At 48.4% G+C, this 23,296-nt stretch overlaps 2 protein-coding genes across 3 annotated transcripts in view; both read right to left on the reverse strand.

Moving 5' to 3' along the window:
• Positions 1-499: 499 nt before the first annotated feature.
• LOC118372924 (bromodomain-containing protein 8) lies at positions 500-19,819 on the reverse strand. 2 transcript variants are annotated; one of them, XM_035758959.2, is made up of 18 exons: positions 19,532-19,819; positions 18,949-19,045; positions 18,766-18,835; positions 18,574-18,623; positions 18,342-18,464; positions 18,068-18,148; positions 17,832-17,896; positions 17,558-17,721; positions 17,185-17,376; positions 16,812-16,908; positions 14,679-14,797; positions 14,066-14,530; positions 13,776-13,972; positions 13,514-13,606; positions 13,350-13,418; positions 12,931-13,216; positions 2,514-2,558; positions 500-2,042 (listed from the first exon to the last, which is right to left on the reverse strand). In XM_035758959.2, the coding sequence occupies exons 1-18, from the start codon at positions 19,548-19,550 to the stop codon at positions 1,983-1,985; spliced, it is 2,292 nt and encodes a 763-aa protein (XP_035614852.1). In that variant the 5' UTR covers positions 19,551-19,819; the 3' UTR covers positions 500-1,982. The 2 variants fall into 2 exon arrangements, with proteins under 2 accessions (XP_035614852.1, XP_035614853.1); XM_035758960.2 differs by lacking the exon at positions 2,514-2,558 and having other exon boundaries at positions 19,532-19,806.
• A 1,055-nt stretch (positions 19,820-20,874) lies between these two features.
• The window catches only part of mbnl3 (muscleblind-like splicing regulator 3), a 97,394-nt gene continuing 94,972 nt past the window's right edge, over positions 20,875-23,296 (reverse strand). The window contains exon 7 of the mRNA XM_052486903.1: positions 20,875-21,323. Coding sequence (XP_052342863.1) covers positions 21,280-21,323 — 44 coding nt within the window. The 3' untranslated portion in view covers positions 20,875-21,279. The remainder of the gene's footprint in view (positions 21,324-23,296) is intronic.

Here is a 23,296-nt window from a genome sequence, read left to right on the forward strand (position 1 = left end):
TGAATCCAACATATTCATTATTAACTTGAAGATTCCATTTGAAATCAACCAGAGCTTGAAAGCCTAGACCTATTGTATTGTTTATTTTTAGTTGAATTCTGGGTTGAATTGAAACAATAGCTGTTGATGACTTTGCAAAGGCTATATAGGACTAAATATTATAATAATAATAATAATATATGCCATTTAGCTGACGCTTTTATCCAAAGCGACTATTATTGATAATGATTATACTTCATTTGCTCTGTTAAACCTATCCTTTGGAATGACTTCGATAGCAATAGTCAATTATGCAGTTATTAAGAGATCTCTCAATAATACATTTCTGATGATAGCACATTGTTAGTCAGTGACAAATATCAAAGCTGGGCTTGGTTAAAACTCTGGATGGGAGACCAAATGGATAGCTGTGTAGACCAACTCTGCAGTAGGTGCTGCTGCCTAGTCTATTGGTTTTTAAAAACGGATAGTGGACATAACATTGAAGATCAGACATTGTTTCAAATTAAACATATTTTATACACGGTTTACCTATGTGCAAAATTGGTTACCACGATTACATAATTCTGTGGTTGAAAATTCACCCTCAAAACAACAGTTGATTACTTTTTGCAAATCCAATGTATTTTCCATAGAAATAAGAATGAATAGAAAGGGCGTCTCCATTCAAGTCAATGATGGCATAATGGGTGTACCAATGCCAGGAGGTAAAACAGGAAGTGTACCTTTCAATCTGTGCTGTGATTTGTTGAGTCAACTCAATTGATATTACAAAAAATACATTCCATGATCCACATTAGTTAGAATCATTTGAATGAACATTCTACATTTCTATGGCAATCCAGCATCAGTTGATAGAACATTCCAAAATACCAATACCAGGCAGCCATTGAGAGTGCATACATGAGTTAACCAGTTAATTAATTGCTAGGGTTAGAGGTTCCAAGCCTGTTCTCTTCACTCTTATTTCTATGGTATTTTCCAAATATACTGAACAAAAAATATAAACGCAACATGTTTGTCCCATGTTTCATGAACTGAAATAAAAGATCCCAGAAATGTTCCATACCCACAAAAATATTCTCTCTCTCAAATGTTGTGCACAAATTTGTTTACATCCTTGTTAGTGAGTATTTCTAATTTTCCAAGATGTTCCATCCACCTGACAGGTGGTGGCATATCAATAAGCTGATTAAACAGCACAATCAATACAGAGGTGCACCTTGTGCTGGGGAAAATAAAAGGCCACTATAAAATGTGCTGTTTTATCGCAACACAATGCCACAAATGTCAAGTGCTGAGCGAGCGCGCAATTGGCATGCTGACTGCAGGAATGTCCACCAGAGCTGAATGTCTAACATAAGCCGCCTCCAACATCATTTTAGAGAATATTTCAGTACAACCGTGGTTACACAGATCATGTATAACCATGGCAGCCCAGGACCTCCACATACAGATTCTTCACCAGACCTGTGGGATCATGTGGGGTGGGAATTGTTGCATGTCGCGTTTATATTCTTGTTCAGTATAGATTCCACGTTACAACACATTGACAAATTATATTGAAACAATGTTGATTCTACCAATCAGTGTGTGGACACTGGGATAATGATTCCTTGAAGAATATTTTGCAGTTGGCTAATCCTATACACATAACAACAGGGCCCCAAGTCAGTCACTAGTACTTTAGTACTACTGCAGTTGTAAAACAAATTCAGTCCTCCAGGGCTGCAGTGTCTGCTGTTTACCAGTGGCAAATATCAATGAGAATCATATGATGTCTGGATATCTAGTGTACTGGCTTTAAATACAATCAGACTTAAGTTAGTTAAACTGTACACAACTATGGTACACAATGATCAATCAGAAACTGCCTGGAGAGGAGAATACCCGAGGACTGCAGCCCTGCATCAAGTCTCTCTTTAAACCTCCAGCCCTATGGCCTGTTGGCAATCTATTGTCCTACTGCCTTTTGACTCTGGTTATTTCTTCATCTTCATGTCTGCTTCAATAGCACAGCGGCGCCCTCTGGTGCCACCATCCTGCAGGGAAGAGAGGTTAAAAGGTGAAGGTCAGTTTGACACCAGGTTGAAAACCCAGTGATGGCTTGTGGTTGGCCCGTAGAAAAACACAAAGACGATCTCTGACCAGAGGAAATGAAGAAAAGATGAAAGGATGGGAAAAAAGGAAAAGAAAGAAAAGCGATGGAGCAGACGAGACGATCACAGACGTTGAAGACAAAACCACTGGATACATAACACACAACCAGGATGGGTCCATTTAAGAACCAAATACCAAAGGTAAAAAATGTAGTGACGGTTGTGTGTGTTAATATAAGAGGTGAGTGTATGCTTTTTGAGTGTTTGACTACAGGGGTAGTTGGTGTGAGTTGCGAACTGTTTTATGCGCTTCTGAATATGAGATGAGTGTTTTGGGTGTGTGTGACAGACAGAGAAACAGAGCGTGCGCTTGACTTGACCTGGTGAGTTCTGACCTTTGACCTGAATACTTACAAAGAGAGAGAGAAGGAAAGCGGGAGAGGCCATTGGGACACTGTCCTGTAGGAGGACAAACAGTTAGTGAGAAAAGAGAGAACACACACCCCTCATATACACACACCTCTCCAAACACACCCAGAGTAAACAACAAACAAGACAACATTGTACAAACAGAAGAACAGACAGTAAGAGACACGTTCAGACAGTCAAGTGAAACACAGTACACAGAGACGGACGGCAGACACGGAGAGGGGGAGATGGACGGCAGACAAGACAACCGTAATGGAGAGGGGAGACGGGACAGCCGTAATGGAGAGGGGACAGCCGTAATGGAGAGGGGACAGCCGTAATGGAGAGGGGACAGCCGTAATGGAGAGGGGACAGCCGTAATGGAGAGGGGAGTAATGGGGACAGCCGTAATGGAGAGGGGAGAGGGGACAGTAATGGAGATGGAGAGGGGACAGCCGTAATGGGAGAGGGAGAGGGACAGCCGTAATGGAGAGGGGACAGCCGTAATGGAGAGGGAGGGGACAGCCGTAATGGAGAGAGGGAGAGGGACCGTAATGGAGAGGGGGACAGCCGTAATGGGAGAGCCCGTAATGGGAGGGGGAGCCGTAATGGAGAGGGGACAGCCGTAATGGAGAGGGGACAGCCGTAATGGAGAGGGGAGATGGGAGGGGACAGCCGTAATGGAGAGGGGACAGACCGTAATGGAGAGAGACGGGACAGCCGTAATGGAGAGGGGACACGGGACAGCCGTAATGGAGAGGGGAGGGACAGCCGTAATGGAGAGGAGGGACAGGGACCGTAATGGAGAGGGGACAGCCGTAATGGAGAGGGAGACGGGACAGCCGTAATGGAATGGAGACGTAATGGGACAGCCGTAATGGGGAGACGGGACAGAGCCCGTAATGGGAGCCGTAATGGAGGAGACGGGACAGCCGTAATGGAGAGGGGACAGCCGTAATGGAGAGGGGACAGCCGTAATGGAGAGGGGACAGCCGTAATGGAGAGGGGACAGCCGTAATGGAGAGGGGACAGCCGTAATGGAGAGGGGACAGCCGTAATGGAGAGGGGACAGCCGTAATGGAGAGGGGACAGCCGTAATGGAGAGGGGACAGCCGTAATGGAGAGGGGACAGCCGTAATGGAGAGGGGACAGCCGTAATGGAGAGGGGACAGCCGTAATGGAGAGGGGACAGCCGTAATGGAGAGGGGACAGCCGTAATGGAGAGGGGACAGCCGTAATGGAGAGGGGACAGCCGTAATGGAGAGGGGAGATGGAGAGGGGACAGCCGTAATGGGAGGGGGAGCCGTAATGGAGAGGGGACAGCCGTAATGGAGACGGGACAGCCGTAATGGAGAGGGGAGAGGACAGCCGTAATGGAGAGGGGACAGCCGTAATGGAGGGACAGCCGTAATGGAGAGGGGAGACGGGACAGAGGGACAGCCGTAATGGAGAGGGGAGACGGGACAGCCGTAATGGAGAGGGGAGAGGGGACACGGGACAGCCGTAATGGAGAGGGAGACACGTAATGGAGAGGGGAGGGACAGCCGTAATGGAGAGGGGAGACGGACAGCAGTAATGGAGGAGGGGGACAGCCGTAATGGAGGGGAGGGACAGCCGTAATGGAGAGGGGGACAGCCGTAATGGAGGGGAGAGGGGACAGCAGGGACAGTAATAGCCGGGATGCAGTAATAATGGAGAGGAGAGGGACAGCAGTAATGGAGAGGGGAGAGGGACAGCAGTAATGGAGAGGACAGCAGTAATGGAGAGGGAGACGGGACAGCAGTAATGGAGAGGGAGGGACAGCAGTAATGGGAGACGGGACAGCAGTAATGGAGAGGGGAGAGGGACAGCAGTAATGGAGAGGGGAGACAGGACAGCCGTAATGGAGAGGGGAGACGGGACAGCCGTAATGGAGAGGGGAGACAGGACAGCCGTAATGGAGAGGGGAGACAGGACAGCCGTAATGGAGAGGGGAGACAGGACAGCCGTAATGGAGAGGGGAGACAGGACAGCCGTAATGGAGAGGGGAGACAGGACAGCCGTAATGGAGAGGGGAGACAGGACAGCCGTAATGGAGAGGGGAGACAGGACAGCCGTAATGGAGAGGGGAGACAGGACAGCCGTAATGGAGAGGGGAGACAGGACAGCCGTAATGGAGAGGGGAGACAGGACAGCCGTAATGGAGAGGGGAGACAGGACAGCCGTAATGGAGAGGGGAGACGGGACAGCCGTAATGGAGAGGGGAGACGGGACAGCCGTAATGGAGAGGGGAGACGGGACAGCCGTAATGGAGAGGGGAGACGGGACAGCCGTAATGGAGAGGGGAGACGGGACAGCCGTAATGGAGAGGGGAGACGGGACAGCCGTAATGGAGAGGGGAGACGGGACAGCCGTAATGGAGAGGGGAGACGGGACAGCCGTAATGGAGAGGGGAGACGGGACAGCCGTAATGGAGAGGGGAGACGGGACAGCCGTAATGGAGGGGGGGGAGGGACAGCCGTAATGGAGAGGGGAGACGGGACAGCCGTAATGGAGAGGGGAGACGGGACAGCCGTAATGGAGAGGGGAGACAGGACAGCCGTAATGGAGAGGGGAGAGGGACAGCAGTAATGGAGAGGGACAGCAGTAATTGAGAGGGGAGAGGGACAGCAGTAATGGAGAGGGGAGGCAGACAGCAGTAATGGAGAGGGGAGACAGCAGTCATTCTCTGGACCTAGTTTTGTCCCATGGAATAAATGTTGTGGATCTTAATGTTTTTCCTCATAATCCTGGACTATCGGATCACCATTTTATTATGTTTGCAACAAATAATCTGCTCAGACTCCAACCAAGGAACATCAAAAGTCATGCTATAAATTCACAGACAACACAAAGATTCCTTGATGCCCTTCCAGACTCCCTCTGCCTACCCAAGGACATCAGAGGACAAAAATCAGTTAACCACCTAACTGAGGAACTCAATTTAACCTTGCGCAATACCCTAGATGCAGTTGCACACCTAAAAACTAAAAACATTTCTCATAAGAAACTAGCTCCCTGGTACACAGAAAATACCCGAGCTCTGAAGCAAGCTTCCAGAAAATTGGAACGGAAATGGCGCCACACCAAACTGGAAGTCTTCCGACAAGCTTGGAAAGACAGTACCGAAGAGCCCTTACTGCTGCTCGATCATCCTATTTTTCTAACTTAATTGAGGAAAATAAGAACAATCCGAAATTCCTTTTTGATACTGTTGCAAAGCTAACTAAAAAGCAGCATTCCCCAATAGAGGATGACTTTCACTTTAGCAGTGATAAATTAATGAACTTATTTGAGGAAAAGATTCTGATTATTAGAAAGCAAATTACGGACTCCTCTTTAAATCTGCGTATTCCTCCAAACCTCAGTTGTCCTGAGTCTGCACAACTCTGCCAGGACCTAGGATCAAGAGAGACGCTCAAGTGTTTTAGTACTATATCTCTTGACACAATGATGAAAATAATCATGGCCTCTAAACCTTCAAGCTGCATACTGTACCCTATTCCAACTAAACTACTGAAAGAGCTGCTTCCTGTGCTTGGCCCTCCTATGTTGAACATAATAAACGGCTCTCTATCCACCGGATGTGTATCAAACTCACTAAAAGTGGCAGTAATAAAGCCTCTCTTGAAAAAGCCAAACCTTGACCCAGAAAATATTTAAAAAACTATCGGCCTATATCGAATCTTCCATTCCTCTCAAATTTTAGAGAAGGCTGTTGCGCAGCAACTCACTGCCTCCCTGAAGACAAACAATGTATACGAAATGCTTCAGTCTGGTTTTAGACCCCATCATAGCACTGAGACGGCACTTGTGAAGGTGGTAAATGACATTTTAATGGCATCGGACCGAGGCTCTGCATCTGGCCTCGTGCTCCTAGACCTTAGTGCTGCTTTTGATACCATCGATCACCACATTCTTTTGGAGAGATTGGAAACCCAAATTGGTCTACACGGACAAGTTTTGGCCTGGTTTCGATCTTATCTGTCGGAAAGATATCAGTTTGTCTCTGTGAATGGTTTGTCCTCTGACAAATCAACTGTAAATTTTGGTGTTCCTCAAGGTTCCGTTTTAGGACCACTATTGTTTTCACTATATATTTTACCTCTTGGGGATGTTATTTGAAAACATAATGTTAACTTTCACTGCTATGCAGATGACACACAGCTGTACATTTCAATGAAACATGGTGAAGCCCCAAAATTGCCCTCGCTAGAAGCATGTGTTTCAGACATAAGGAAGTGGATGGCTGCAAACTTTCTACTATTAAACTCGGACAAAACAGAGATGCTTGTTCTAGGTCCCAAGAAACAAAGAGATCTTCTGTTGAATCTGACAATTAATCTTAATGGTGGTACAGTCGTCTCAAATAAAACTGAAGGACCTTGGCGTTACTCTGGACCCTGATCTCTCTTTTGAAGAACATATCAAGACCATTTCGAGGACAGATTTTTTTCCATCTACATAACATTGCAAAAATCAGAAACTTTCTGTCCAAAAATGATGCAGAAAAATTTATCCATGCTTTTGTCACTTCTAGGTTAGACTACTGCAATGCTCTACTTTCCGGCTACCCGGATAAAGCACTAAATAAACTTCAGTTAGTGCTAAATACGGCTGCTAGAATCCTTACTAGAACCAAAAAAATGTATCATATTACTCCAGCGCTTGCCTCTCTACACTGGCTTCCTGTCAAAGCAAGGGCTGATTTCAAGGTTTTTCTGCTAACCTACAAAGCATTACATGGGCTTGCTCCTCCCCATCTCTCTGATTTGGTCCTGCTGTACATACCTACACGTACGCTACGGTCACAAGACGCAGGCCTCCTAATTGTCCGTAGAATTTCTAAGCAAACAGCTGGAGGCAGGGCTTTCTCCTATAGAGCTCCATTTTTATGGAACGGTCTGCCTACCCATGTCAGATACGCTAACTCGGTCTCAACCTTTAAGTCTTTACTGAAGACTCATCTCTTCAGTGGGTCATATGATTGAGTGTAGTCTGGCCCAGGAGTGGGAAGGTGAACGGAAAGGCTCTGGAGCAATGAACCTCCCTTGCTGTCTCTGCCTGGCTGGTTCCCCTCTTTCCACTGGGATTCTCTGCCTCTAACCCTATTACAGGGGCTGAGTCACTGGCTTACTGGGGCTCTCTCATGCCGTCCCTGGAAGGGGTGCGTCACCTGAGTGGGTTGATTCACTGTTGTGGTCATCCTGTCTGGGTTGGCGCCCCCCCCTTGGGTTGTGCCGTGGCGGAGGTCTTTGTGGGCTATATTCAGCCTTGTCTCAGGATGGTAAGTTGGTGGTTGAAGATATCCCTCTAGTGGTGTGGGGGCTGTGCTTTGGCAAAGTGGGTGGGGTTATATCCTTCCTGTTTGGCCCTGTCCGGGGGTGTCATCGGATGGGGCCAGTGTCTCCTGACCCCTCCTGTCTCAGCCTCCAGTATTTATGCTGCAGTAGTTTGTGTCGGGGGGCTAGGGTCAGTTTGTTATATCTGGAGCACTTCTCCTGTCCTATTCGGTGTCCTGTGTGAATCTAAGTGTGCGTTCTCTAATTCTCTCCTTCTCACTTTCTTTCTCTCTCTCTCTCGGAGGACCTGAGCCCAAGGACCATGCCCCAGGACTACCTGACATGATGACTCCCTGCTGTCCCCAGTCCACCTGGCCATGCTGCTGCTCCAGTTTCAACTGTTCTGCCTTATTATTATTCGACCATGCTGGTCATTTATGAACATTTGAACATCTTGGCCATGTTCTGTTATAATCTCCACCCGGAACAGCCAGAAGAGGACTGGCCACCCCACATAGCCTGGTTCCTCTCTTGGTTTCTTCCTAGGTTTTGGCCTTTCTAGGGAGTTTCCTAGCCACCGTGCTTCTACACCTGCATTGCTTGCTGTTTGGGGTTTTAGGCTGGGTTTCTGTACAGCACTTTGAGATATCAGCTGATGTACGAAGGGCTATATAAATACATTTGATTTGATTTTGATTTGACAGCCGTAATGGAGAGGGACAGCGGTAATGGAGAGGGACAGCGGTAATGGAGAGGGACAGCGGTAATGGAGAGGGGAGAGGGACAGCGGTAATGGAGAGGGGAGAGGGACAGCAGTAATGGAGAGGACGGGACAGCAGTAATGGAGAGGGGAGAGGGACAGCAGTAATGGAGAGGGGAGAGGGACAGCAGTAATGGAGAGGGGGGGACAGCAGTAATGGAGAGGGGAGAGGACAGCAGTAATGGGAGGGGAGGGACAGCAGTAATGGAGAGGGGAGGGACAGCAGTAATGGAGAGGGGAGAGGGACGGCAGTAATGGAGAGGGGAGAGGGACGGCAGTAATGGAGAGGGGAGAGGGACGGCAGTAATGGAGAGGGGAGAGGGACGGCAGTAATGGAGAGGGGAGAGGGACGGCAGTAATGGAGAGGGGAGAGGGACGGCAGTAATGGAGAGGGGAGAGGGACGGCAGTAATGGAGAGGGGAGAGGGACGGCAGCAATGGAGAGGGGAGAGGGACGGCAGTAATGGAGAGGGGAGAGGGACGGCAGTAATGGAGAGGGAGAGAGGGAGGACAGCAGTAATGGAGAGGGGAGAGGGACAGCAGTAATGGAGAGGACAGCAGTAATGGAGAGGGAGAGGGACAGCAGTAATGGAGAGGGGAGAGGGACAGCAGTAATGGAGAGGAGAGGGACAGCAGTAATGGAGAGGGGAGAGGGACAGCAGTAATGGAGAGGGAGGGACAGCAGTAATGGAGAGGGGAGAGGGACAGCAGTAATGGAGAGGGGAGAGGGACAGCAGTAATGGAGAGGGAGAGGGACAGCAGTAGTAATGGAGAGGGAGATGGAGAGGAGACGGACAGCAGTAATGGAGAGGGAGAGGACAGCAGTAATGGAGAGGAGGACAGCAGTAATGGAGAGGAGACGAGACAGCAGTAATGGAGAGGGGAGAGGACAGCAGTAATGGAGAGTAATGGAGAGGGGACAGCAGTAATGGAGAGGGGAGGGACAGCAGTAATGGAGAGGGGAGAGGGACAGCAGTAATGGAGAGGGGAGAGGGACAGCAGTAATGGAGAGGGAGAGGGACAGCAGTAATGGAGAGGGGAGAGGGACAGGTAATGGAGAGGGAGAGGGACAGCAGTAATGGAGGGGAGAGGGACAGCAGTAATGGAGAGGGGAGAGGGACAGCAGTAATGGAGAGGAGAGGGACAGCAGTAATGGGAGGGGAGACGGACAGCAGTAATGGAGAGGGACAGCAGGGAGAGGGACAGCAGTAATGGAGGGAGTAATGGGGAGAGGGACAGCAGTAATGGAGAGGGGAGAGGGACAGCAGTAATGGAGAGGGCAGTAATGGAGAGGACAGCAGTAATGGAGAGGGAGAGGGACAGCAGTAATGGAGAGGGAGAGGGACAGCAGTAATGGAGACAGCAGTAATGGAGAGGGACAGGCAGTAATGGAGAGGGGAGAGGGACAGCAGTAATGGAGAGGACAGCCAGAAGAGGACTGGGGAGAGGGACAGCAGTAATGGAGAGGGGAGAGGACAGCAGTAATGGAGAGGGAGAGGGACAGCAGTAATGGAGAGGGAGAGGGACAGCAGTAATGGAGAGGGGAGAGGGACAGCAGTAATGGAGAGGGGAGAGGGACAGCAGTAATGGAGAGGGAGAGGGACAGCAGTAATGGAGAGGGAGAGGGACAGCAGTAATGGAGAGGGAGAGGGACAGCAGTAATGGAGAGGGGAGAGGGACAGCAGTAATGGAGAGGGGAGAGGGACAGCAGTAATGGAGAGGGGAGAGGGAGACGGACAGCAGTAATGGAGAGGGGGAGACAGCAGTAATGGAGAGGGACAGCAGTAATGGAGAGGGAGAGGGACAGCAGTAATGGAGAGGGGAGAGGGACAGCAGTAATGGAGTAATGGGGAGAGGGACAGCAGTAATGGAGAGGGAGAGGGACAGCAGTAATGGAGAGAGGGAAGGGACAGCAGTAATGGAGAGGGAGGGACAGCAGTAATGGAGAGGAGAGGGACAGCAGTAATGGAGAGGAGGGGACAGCAGTAATGGAGGGAGAGGGACAGCAGTAATGGACAGAGTAATGGAGAGGGAGACAGTAATGGAGAGGAGAGGGACAGCAGTAATGGAGAGGGGAGAGGGACAGCAGTAATGGAGAGGGGAGGGACAGCAGTAATGGAGAGGGAGAGGGGATGGAGAGGGACAGCAGTAATGGAGAGGGGAGAGGGACAGCAGTAATGGAGAGGGGAGCCGGACAGCAGTAATGGAGAGGGGAGCCGGACAGCAGTAATGGAGAGGAGAGGACAGCAGTAATGGAGAGGGGAGAGGGACAGCAGTAATGGAGAGGGGAGAGGGACAGCAGTAATGGAGGGAGGGAGCAGTAATGGAGAGGGGAGAGGGACAGCAGTAATGGAGAGAGGGAGCCGGACAGCAGTAATGGAGAGGGAGCCGGACAGCAGTAATGGAGAGGGGAGCCGGACAGCAGTAATGGAGAGGGGAGCAGTAATGGAGAGGAGACAGCAATGGAGAGAGAGGGACAGCAGTAATGGAGAGGGGAGCCGGACAGCAGTAATGGAGAGGGAGCCGGACAGCAGTAATGGAGAGGGAGCGGACAGCAGTAATGGGAGAGGGAGCGGACAGCAGTAATGGAGAGGGAGAGGGACAGCAGTAATGGAGAGGGGAGGGACAGCAGTAATGGAGAGGGGAGAGGGACAGCAGTAATGGAGAGGGGAGAGGGACAGCAGTAATGGAGAGGGAGAGGACAGCAGTAATGGAGAGGAGCCGGACAGCAGTAATGGAGAGGGGAGAGGGACAGCAGTAATGGAGAGGGGAGAGGGACAGCAGTAATGGAGAGGGACGGACAGGTAATGGAGAGGGGAGGGACAGCAGTAATGGAGAGGGGAGAGGGACAGCAGTAATGGAGAGGGGAGACAGGACAGCAGTAATGGAGAGGGAGAGGACAGCAGTAATGGAGAGGGGAGAGGGACAGCAGTAATGGAGAGGGGAGAGGGACAGCAGTAATGGAGAGGGGAGCCGGACAGCAGTAATGGAGAGGGGAGCCGGACAGCAGTAATGGAGAGGGGAGCCGGACAGCAGTAATGGAGAGGGGAGCCGGACAGCAGTAATGGAGAGGGGAGCCGGACAGCAGTAATGGAGAGGGGAGAGGGAGCGGACAGCAGTAATGGAGAGGGGAGCAGTAATGGGGACAGCAGTAATGGAGAGGGGAGCCGGACAGCAGTAATGGAGAGGGGAGAGGGACAGCAGTAATGGAGAGGGGAGAGGGACAGCAGTAATGGAGAGGGGAGAGGGACAGCAGTAATGGAGAGGGGAGAGGGACAGCAGTAATGGAGAGGGGAGACGGGACAGCAGTAATGGAGAGGGGAGAGGGACAGCAGTAATGGAGAGGGGAGAGGGACAGCAGTAATGGAGAGGGGAGAGGGACAGCAGTAATGGAGAGGGGAGAGGGACAGCAGTAATGGAGAGGGGAGAGGGACAGCAGTAATGGAGAGGGGAGAGGGACAGCAGTAATGGAGAGGGGAGAGGGACAGCAGTAATGGAGAGGGGAGAGGGACAGCAGTAATGGAGAGGGGAGAGGGACAGCAGTAATGGAGAGGGGAGACGGACAGCAGTAATGGAGAGGGGAGACGGGACAGCAGTAATGGAGAGGGGAGACCGGACAGCAGTAATGGAGAGGGGAGAGGGACAGCAGTAATGGAGAGGGGAGCCGGACAGCAGTAATGGAGAGGGGAGAGGGACAGCGGTAATGGAGAGGGGAGAGGGACAGCGGTAATGGAGAGGGGAGGCGGGAGCATGGAGCCTGTCTACAGATGAAGTGTAATGGCAGGGGGGTTAGGTGAGAGGCAAGATACGATTATTGGGGCATGAGATGGGTACAGTCTGTCCTGCATCAAATGTACATGTCTTGGCTCCTTGGTGTTGTTGCTGGACTCGGAGGTATGTGTGTGTGTTTGTGTACAGGTAACTGCCAAAATAAAGAAAACACATGGAAGTGTCTGTAACTCTATTGGATGGATGAGACACCATTCTTCCACCAGAAATACCATCATTTGGTGTTTTGTTGATGGTGGTGAAAAAAAGCACTCCAGAATCTCCCATACGTGTTCAGTTGGGTTGATGTGGTGACTGAGACAGCCATGGTATATGGTTTACATCTCATCAAACCATTCAATAACCACTTGTGCCCTGTGGATGGGGGCATTGTAATCCTATGGGGCCATAGCCATGGTAGCCAAAATAATGGCCTGCCCAGCATGACCCTAAGCATGATAGGATGTTAATTGCTTAATTAACTCAGGAACCACACCTGTGTGGAAACACCTGCTTTTAATATACTTTGCGTCGCTCATTCACGCAAGTGTTCCTATAATTGTGGCAGTTACCTGTATGTGTGTATCTCGTCTTACCTTCTCCACGGACTCCCCTGGCTTGCGACCCCCCTCGCGGCCTCTGAGGCTCTTGGTGGAGATGGAGGACTCTGAGGTCTGCATGATGAGCTGAGTGGCCAGGAACTGCTGCACATGTTCTAGAACATCTCTCTGCATCTCCAGGGCCATGTGGAACACGTCGTGGTCAGAGCTGTTGTACATCACCGCGTTCTGGAACATCAGCATGATGTCACGCTGGAACTCTGCTGTCGTACGGATCTGACCCGCCTCGATACTCTTCTTGATGGCCGACAGATCCATGGGTCTGGAGGGGAAGGGTGTGTATGTATGAATGTGTGTGTGTTTTAGGGGGTAACGTGAGCATGTACTTACATTGTTTAATAAATAGATTTTATTTTCACATGCAAACAAACCGTTTACTGTTATAGAACTGTCACCTGTGTACAATGCTGTGGTAACCAGGGGCGATGTCTTCAGACACAGACTGAAGGAACACACTGGCGTACCTGACACAGGTAACAACAATTGATCTGTCAAATTCTACAGTAGCTCAGACCTGTTAAGTGATTGAATGTTATTGGGGAAATGGCTCAGAGCTGACCTGTGATTGGCCGCTGCTCTCCACACCAGCATGATGGCTTTCTTCCAGATCTTCTGAGCCTGAACGGCCTCCTGATCCTCCCCACATATTGAACTGAGAGAAACGAAGGGAGACAGAGGGTGAAGGGTTAGTGAGTGAGTGATAGAGGGGGAGAGAGGTCATAAAGCATTCTTTAGTGTCATTCAGTGCTTTATTCAGGCTTGTGATAGAATGATCAGGTTAAGAGTTGCCATGGACACAAGGACCAGGGTTGGACACTTACAACTGGGAAGAGGCGGGGCTGCTGGCTAGCGAATCAGCTGTGGTGTAGCGTTGGGAGGAGGGGCCATAGCCATCCTCACTCTCACTGGCTGCCGGTTCTACTTCTGATAGGTAGGGCCCCTCCCCCTCTCCACATTCCTTCATCTCCATTCCTTCATCAGGATCCCCGTCACTCGCTCCATCCTCATCCTTCACTTCCTGCACAAAGATACACAAGGAGAGATGATAATTCAACTGCACTTGGTAGAGGTGTGTGAGTGTGTGCTGTGTTTCTGAAAATAGGACAATTACCTTGGACTCTTTCCCTGATCCAGAGCTGTCTTCTGAGTCTAGGCAGGGTGTGTTTAGTTCTGGCTGGGTCCACTCCTCATTTTCAGTCTTCACAGCTGTGCTCAGGGCTCCTTCCTCCCCCAGAACTCCCTCCTCTGTGACCTCGCTTCCTGCCAGGCCATCATCAGCGACAACAGAAGGGACCACATTTGTTTGCACTGTTTCTTGTCCCTCACAGTCCTTCCCCTCTTCGGCTTCCCCCCTCCCACTCTCCGTCTGTAGCTCCAGGCTCCCAGGGATAGCTCCAGCCACAGCCTGAAGCTCATGTGTGGGGTCAGACTGAACCATAGGACCAGGCTCTGAGGTCTTCAAGTCCTGGGCCTCCCATGGGCCTGAGAGGGAGTGGCCAGCAGAAACAGCCTCCTCACAGAGAGAGAGAGCAGCCTCCACTGCTGCAGCATCTAGAGCCTCCACAGAGTCATCCACCTGAGAAATACAGACACAGAAAGACAGAGACACAGAGAGAGAGGACTGATGAGTGTGCACAAAAAAAGGTTGCTTACTACAGAGATATATCTATGTCAAAAGCTGTATCCCACCCTCTCAAAGTCCCCACCCCACACACACCATGTACCTTCTCCTCTATGATGGAGATGATATCTCCCACGGTCTCCAGGTCCAGCTCATCCCCCATGTAGGAACCAGGTACATGGTCCTCCTCCACCTTAACCACCTCTGAGCCTGCCTCTTTGACTGAACACACAGACAGAGACAAAGAAACACGTGTCACCACCAACGGTACACTGGTCTCACTGATTAGAAATCAGATGAGGGTTCCTCTTTATATACTAGATATTCCTTCCGAGACAGGTGAGTTTAGAGAGACACACTGACAGACGAGGGACAGTATTAACCTGTGTTGGGTGTGGCAGGGCTGGGCAGTGGGGATGTGGGGGGCACTGTTTCCATTGGACACATCAAAGTACATCTAATAAAGGACAGACGCACTTTGCTTCTAACACATTTAAAGCACAGAAGCACATACAGCACTAATACTTAGCATCCTAACTAGAGGTCGACCGACTAATCGGAATGGCCGATTAATTAGGGCCGATTTCAAGTTTCCATAACCATCGGAAATAGGTATTTTTGGACACCGATTTGGCCGATTTTTACAAATATATTTTTTACACATTTATTTAATCTTTATTTAACTAGGCAAGTCAGTTAAGAACACATTCTTATTTTCAATGACGGACTAGAAACGGTGGGTTAACTGCCTCATTCAGGGGCAGAACGACAGATTTTCTGCTTGTCAGCTCGGGGGATTCAATCTTGCTGTTAACCAATCTTGCAACCTTACTGTTAATCATAATCACTAGTTAACTACACATGGTTGATGATATTACTAGTTTATCTAGCATGTCCTGCGTTGCATATAATCGATGCGGTGCGTATCGTTGCTCCAATGTGTACCTAACCATAAACACCAATGCTTTTCTTAAAATCAATACATTAGCGAAAAGAAATCCAGGTTAGCAGGCAATATTAACCAGGTGAAATTGTGTCACTTCTCTTGCGTTCATTGCACGCAGAGTCAGGGTATATGCAACAGTTTGGGCCACCTAATTTGCCAGAATTTTACGTAATTATGACATAACATTGAAGGTTGTGCAATGTAACAGGAATATTTAGACTGATGGATGCCACCCGTTAGATAAAATAGCAGAACGGTTCCGTATTTCACTGAAAGAATAAACGTCTTGTTTTCGAGATGATAGTTTCCGGATTCGATCATATTAATGATTTAAGGCTGGTATTTCTGTGTGTTATTATGTTATAACTAAGTGTATGATAGAGCAGTCTGACTAAGCGATGGTAGGCACCAGCAGGCTCGTAAGCATGCATTCAAACAGCACTTTCGTGTATTTGCCAGCAGCTGTTTATGACTTCAAGCCTATCAACTCCCCAGATTAGGCTGGTGGAACCGATGTGAAATAGCTAGCTAGTTAGCGGGGTGCACGCTAATAGTGTTTCAAGCGTCACTAGCTCTGAGACTTGTAGTGGTTGTTCCCCTTGACTGCATGGGCCGCGGCTTTGTGGAGCGATGCTGCGTCGAGAGTGGCTATTGTCTGTGTTCCTGGTTCGAGCCCAGGTAGGAGCGAGGAGAGGGACGGAAGCTATACTGTTACTATACTGTTACACTGGCAATACTAAAGTGCCTATAAGAACATCCAATAGTCAAAGGTTAATGAAATACAAATGGTATAGAGAGAAACAGTCCTATAATTCCTATATTAACTACAAACTAAAACCTCTTACCTTGGAATATTGAAGTCTCATGTTAAAAGGAACCACCAGCTTTCATGTGTTCTCATGTTCTGAGCAAGGAACTTAAACATTAGCTTTCTTACATGGCACATATTGCACTTTTACTTTCTTCTCCAACACTTTGTTTTTGCATTATTTAAACCAAATTGAACATGTTTCATTATTTATTTGAGGCTAAATTGATTTTATTGATGTATTATATTAAAATATGTGTTCATTCAGTATTGTTGCAATTGTCATCATTACAAATACATTTAAATAATAATAATAAATCAAATCAGCTGATTAATCGCTATCTGCTTTTTTGTCCTCCAACAATCGGTATCGGTATTGAAAAATCATAATCGGTCGACCTCTAATCCGAACAAACATCAAGCCAAACACATAACAACCAGCCTGCCAGCAAGAGCGGTTACTCCACGGTTGCCATAGTTACCTGCGCTGGCGACCTCAAAGTCTGCTGTGATAGTGGGGGTTGTAGTAGGAACTCCTCCGTTAGCCAGTCCTGCAGCAGCAGCATCCGCCTCCACAACCTGACATCATCACATCATCAACACACAATATCCCCAATTCCCTGTTCTCTAAAAACATCTACATCACCTGTTTTTACTGAGCAGCTTGGTAGGATGTACAACAGCATATTACTCCCTAGAATAGACAGGAATTTCCCCAACAACAGTAGCTTGTGAAGTCAAACTTAACCTGAACCCTCTCCCTTAAACAGATCCACCCAATATAATCCAAATACTTTCATCCCTTATTACCGCAAATCATCCCCTTTCAACTTCCTTTTGTAGTGTATTTCTCACCAATATGGGGCTAGCAGAGATCAGGCTTCCTTTCTTCAGTAGCTCTGAGAGGAGAGGGGAGGGAGGCGGCGTGGACTTCTGACTGAGGAGCCTCTTCTGTGGGGAGTCGTCTACCAGAGACCCCAGGCTTCCCTCCTTAGGCCCCGCTATTGGAGCATCCGACGACGGTAGGAACACTGCTCCCCCCTGGGACTACGTGGACAGAGAGGGGGGAAAAAAACATTAAATGACCATTCCTCAATGACAACAAAAGACGAGCAACAACTAGCTAGAAGAGACACTCAAAACAGTACAAAACAAATTCTCTAATGTTTATACCAGATGTTTTATGCACACAATGTTATGCTGACCAGGACTAAGACCCTTCCCTTACCAAATTGGCACCAAGGGTCTCCTCTGCCTGGGGCATGGCTGTATCTATTGGGGGTGTGGGGGTGTCTGTCTGTGCCCCCTCCATGCCCGTGGGACTGGCACCCAGAGGGGAGCGTATAGTGACACTGGACACCCGCTTGGGCGTGTTCTTAACCGCTTGGCGAGCTGAGACCGAAGAGAAGAAGGGTTATTATTACTGGTAGTTCTTGAGCCTAATAATTGTTCAAATCAGTGGTGTCCAAAATTTTTATTATTATTATTAGTCCAAAGCTTACCCTGATAGGATGTCTCTGTGGCCTTCCTCTTAAGATCTGCCTCATCCTCATCCTGCTTATTTTTCCTGCCAAACCAAAGACAAACCATTTTAACCATGAAACACAATCTTCACTGCTAAATCCAGTACAGAAAGTATGAATTACAACGTAGTGTTTACATCAAATAAAAAGAAAGGCATATTGTTAGACAGACAGGCATGCAGGCACAAACCAAGACAGACAGACCAGTTTCTTACTGTGTTATGTCTGTCCACAGCTCCTCTAGTCGTGAGTCCAGATGTCCTGTCTGGATCAGATCCACCTCCTTCTTCAACTTTCTGTCAAAACAGGAAGTACAGGGCCAAAGGTCAAGCATGGTAAATAGAGTGTATGGAGCATGTCTGTCATCTATAATGGCTTTGAACAGGGATAAATATTGGCTATGTATTGAAAGTGAAGGTTCCACTGTGTATGTGTGTGTGAGACTACATTTGTATGTGTGTGAGAGCGGGGGTGCCTGTGTGTATTGACCTGTATTTGTCCTGTGTGTCTCTCAGTAGTTTTTTCAGCTCCTCTATCCTCTCGGCGGTGAGTCTCCGTACGATCACATCCTCGATGGTCTCCACCACCTCACCCTTCTCTCCACGCTTACGCCTGAAACAGCGCCATACAGACACATGAACAGCTCTGACAACAGCTGAAGTGCTGCCTCCGCAACAGAATACTCCAATAAAGCAGATAAAATGTGTGTTTGTGTACTAACTTTGGAGCCTCTGTGGTCTCCAGCAGCTCAGAATACTGAGAGGCACAGTGCTGTGGGGTCAGAATCACAGAAAGCTGGTTAGATATATAGTAGCTGACCTTTGAACCTTGATCATCATGACAGAGATGAATTGTTTTGTGTCACAGTGAGTCTGACTATGAAATGGGGACAAGCTTGTCGTCTGTCTCATACCTTCTGGGAGAACCAGTCTGGAGGGCGGCCTGGCTCTGAGAAAGGCTTGATGGCTCTGCTGACTGACACCCTGAAAAGCAGACAAAGTGGTAGGACAACAATCAAGCACACAAATTACCATGTAGAAGAACAACATGTAGATGCAGTCAGCGACAGACTGAAACAATTAGTGTGTTTGTTTACCAGTTTTGGTCTCCGCTCCTCATAACAGAGGAAGCTAGGCATAGTTTCTCCCTCAATGACCACGGCTCCGTCGGGCCAACGGACAGCCTCTTGTGTTCTACATAAAAACAGATAAAGCAATTATGACGCTTGGAATAGGTAGGCTTGCAATAGAAAGAAAGATAGATGTCACAGGGGGAACCAAAATTAGGTCAGAGCTCAAATATAGGCTAGATAATTAACTAGCTAAACACCGGCTACACAGCCAACAAGCTACAATATTGCTGTTAATGCAAATACGGGTTTGAGCTATCTAGAAAAGCATAACGTCACCAATTAGCTAACTAGGTAATTGAACACAATAATTGCTTTGGTTGTTTATCATATTCGGCTAGTAAGGTGCGTGCTCTGTAGCTAGGAACACCTATTGTTATCAAGCTAGCCAACATTAGCTAGTGGCGCGCGCCTGGCAAACTAACAAAACCCAGGCAGGGCTAGCTCGACGAAAATAATATAGAAAGCTAGTTACGAAAATATTGTACTTTACATTTGGAATGTATGTATACATTGTAGCTACACTTGCAAGCTAACAAATAATACTCACTCCCGACTCCACTCGCCATTTCTTTGTGGACAGGGCCTCGCCACTAAACTTCCGCCGGAATAATTTCAATGTAACACAGATGTGGAGAATGACATCACAATAACTCACGTAGCGCTTGTAGGGGGATTAACTCAAATGGTAGAGCGCTCGTTTAGCATGCGAGAGGTAGCGGGATCAATGCCCGCATCCTACATTGTTTCCTTATTTTTGATTGAATGTGATATAATTAGCTTCTGAAGTAGTTTGACCAATTCCATTTCCTTCGGTGTTATACTTTTAGAAACGGATGTTGCTGCAGCTGTATTCTCAGATACACTGTATTATTAATATCAAATATGTTGATAATATTATCAACATAGCTCTATATATAACTTACACTGAAAAGTCCATTCATCATCATCTCTACTTGAATGGAAGATTAGTTCAAATTGTAAGACGCTTGCTTACCATGAATGGTAGTGGGTCAATGCCTGCTTCCTTCAAATCTTTACTTCCCATCTATGACTAGGCAGTGCCAGTGATATGGAATATGTTTTATACTTGCTGTAGTAAAAACAAGGGGATTTGCTCAAATGGTAGCGCGCTCGTTTAGCATGTGATGCCTGCTTCCTCCAAATCTTTATTTAATTTAGTCTTTTTTGCTCTTCTTTATCAACAGATCCAATAATTCCGGATCCCACCGTATGTGAAAACGACAGGTTTCTGTGATTTGTGGTCAAAAACATGCCCACCAGATGATGTCAAAAGTATTTATGGATGATGTCATCGGAGAAACGTGACATGTGATTTTAACCAACTATGAGCTGGCAAAGGTTACTAAATCACATGCTACACATCAGATGATGTCATAAGGGTTTCCTATGACATCAGAAACCTGCCGTTTTCACATGTTGATGTTAGGGTGGTGCTGGAGAAGTTGACAAGTGGGAACCAATCAATCAAAGTGATTAATTAAGCCCTTTTTACATTAGCAGATGTCACAAAGTGCTTATACAGGGGTGGCCAGTCCTCCTCTGGCTGTGCTGGGTGGAGATTATAAGAGTATCAAATCAATTTTTTTTTGTCACATGCGCTGAATACAACAGGTATGCTTACTTACAAGCCCTTAACCAACAATGCAGTTTTAAGAAAATACAGAGAGAAAAAAAGTAATAAATAATGAAAATAATTCAAGAGCAGCAGTAAATAACATATATACAGGAGGTACCGGTATAGAGGCAATGTGCCGGTGTCGAGGTAATATGTACATGTAGGTAGGGTTTTTAAAGTGACTATGCATAGATAATAAGAGAGTAGCAGCAGTGTAGAATTAGTGTGGGGGGTAGCCATTTGATTAGCTGTTCAGGAGTCTTATGGCTTGGGGGTAGAGGCTGTTTAGATGCCTCTTGGACCTAGACTTGGCGCTCCGGTACCGCAAGTACTTGACCATTAAGGCCAGATCGTTCTTCATTACGTTCAAACGTTAATAGATGATTAGCAGGGTCAAATAATAATCACAGTGGTTTTAGATGGTGCAAAAGTTTAGCACCTCAGGAGTAAATGTCAGTTGGCTTTTCATAGCTGAGCATTCAGAAGTAGAGACAGCAGGTGTGGTAGGGAGAGAGGGAGAGAGAGAGAGAGAGAGAGAGGGAGCAGGAGAGGTTGAGAGAGGGTCAAAAACAGCAGGTCCAGGGCAAGGTAGCACATCCGGTAAAAACTGGATCAGCAGCACGACCAGGTGGACTGGGGATGGGGAGAGCCAGGAGACATCAGGCCAGGTAGTCCTGAGGCATGGTCCTAGAGCTCAGGCCCTCTGGGAGAGGAGAGAGAAAGAGAAGGAGAGATGGGAGAATTAGAGGGAGCATACTTAAGTTCACACAGGACACTAGATACGACAGGAGAATTACACCAGATAGGACAGCTGAAGAAACATTTCTCTTTAAGGACAGCTGAAAAAAGCACACCTTTTCTTCAGGAAAATGACCCTTACTAGTTCCTTTGTAGTTTCTGCATTGTGTCATAAGAACCAGATAAAGTATTAGTGAACAGTTGCTCTGAGGTTTATGGAACAGAAACACCATCATTTGGGGGGCGCGGTGAGATTTATTTAAGATACTCTATGAAGATGTATGGTTTCAGACATTTTCGGAAGATGGTCAGGTAATCAATCCACTGTCCTAAAGTTTGGGGGAGGCTCGTTCCACCATTGGGGTGCCAGGACAGAGAAGAGCTTTGACTGGGCTGAGCAGGAGTTGAACCCCTGTTCCCCTTGCTGCTCTGTAGGCAAGATGGAGGTCAAATGGATGTGAGCTTCGACTGGAAGCCAGTGGAGTGTTGCGGAGGAGCGGGATTACATAGGAGAACCTCGGAAGGTGGAACACCAGGCAGCTGTGGAGTTCTGAATAAATTGCAGGCGTTTGATGGCACAAGTGGGGACCCCAGCAAACAGAGAGTTGCAGTCCAGACGGGAGATTTCAAGTGCCTGGATTAGGACCTGAGCAGCTTTCTGTGTGAGGAAAGGTGCTACAGATGTTGTAGAGCATGAACCTGCAGTAGCAAGTCACTGTTTTGATGTTTGCAGAGAACAACAGGGGTTCCCGCCAAGGTTATTTGCATTCTGGTAGGGGGACACTGAGGAGTTGTCAAACCGTGATGGAAGGATCTTGAGGGGGCAGGCCTTTCCCGGGAAGAAGAGCTTGTTGAGGTTGAGCTTGAGGTGGTGGGCCGACATCCAAGCTGAGAGGTCTTCCAGTCACCTGAGTGTCAGAAGGGGGGAAGCCGAGTGACTTGGTGACGGAGCCGAGTAACTTGGTGTATAGAGAGAAGAGGAGAGGACCTAGAAACAAGTCCTGGATGACACCAGTAGTGTGAGCATGTGGTACAGACACAGATCCTCTCCATGTCACCTGGTAAGAGCGATATGTCAGGTATGATGCAATCCAAGAGTGTGCACAGCCTGAGATGCCCAGCCCTGAGAGGGTGGAGAGGAGGATCTGATAGAGCCCGAGACGCCCAGCCCTGAGAGGGTGGAGAGGAGGATCTGATAGAGCCCGAGACGCCCAGCCCTGAGAGGGTGGAGAGGAGGATCTGATAGAGCCCGAGACGCCCAGCCCTGAGAGGGTGGAGAGGAGGATCTGATAGAGCCCGAGACGCCCAGCCCTGAGAGGGTGGAGAGGAGGATCTGATAGAGCCCGAGACGCCCAGCCCTGAGAGGGTGGAGAGGAGGATCTGATAGAGCCCGAGACGCCCAGCCCTGAGAGGGTGGAGAGGAGGATCTGATAGAGCCCGAGACGCCCAGCCCTGAGAGGGTGGAGAGGGGGATCTGATAGAGCCCGAGACGCCCAGCCCTGAGAGGGTGGAGAGGAGGATCTGATAGAGCCCGAGACGCCCAGCCCTGAGAGGGTGGAGAGGAGGATCTGATAGAGCCCGAGACGCCCAGCCCTGAGAGGGTGGAGAGGAGGATCTGATAGAGCCCGAGACGCCCAGCCCTGAGAGGGTGGAGAGGAGGATCTGATAGAGCCCGAGCCAGCTGTATCTTTGCTGGTAATTGGCACCCTAAACAACCATAAGTCACAAAGCCCCCTTGATACAAGTTTGAAGCATTTAAGCATTTGAATTAATTCCAACTCCAGCCTGTTTATCCTTATTCCATACACCTCTCTTTCTTTCTTCTCTCTAATTTCTCTGTGACCGTTCTCTTCCTTACCCCTTCTCCCTCTTGCTATTTCACCCTGCCATCTCTCATGGGACTGACTCCTTGCTAAAATAAAGGTTAAATAAAAAATA

The sequence above is a fragment of the Oncorhynchus keta genome, chromosome 30 (assembly GCF_023373465.1).
Source record: "Oncorhynchus keta strain PuntledgeMale-10-30-2019 chromosome 30, Oket_V2, whole genome shotgun sequence".
NCBI classification, from domain to species: Eukaryota; Metazoa; Chordata; class Actinopteri; order Salmoniformes; family Salmonidae; genus Oncorhynchus; species Oncorhynchus keta.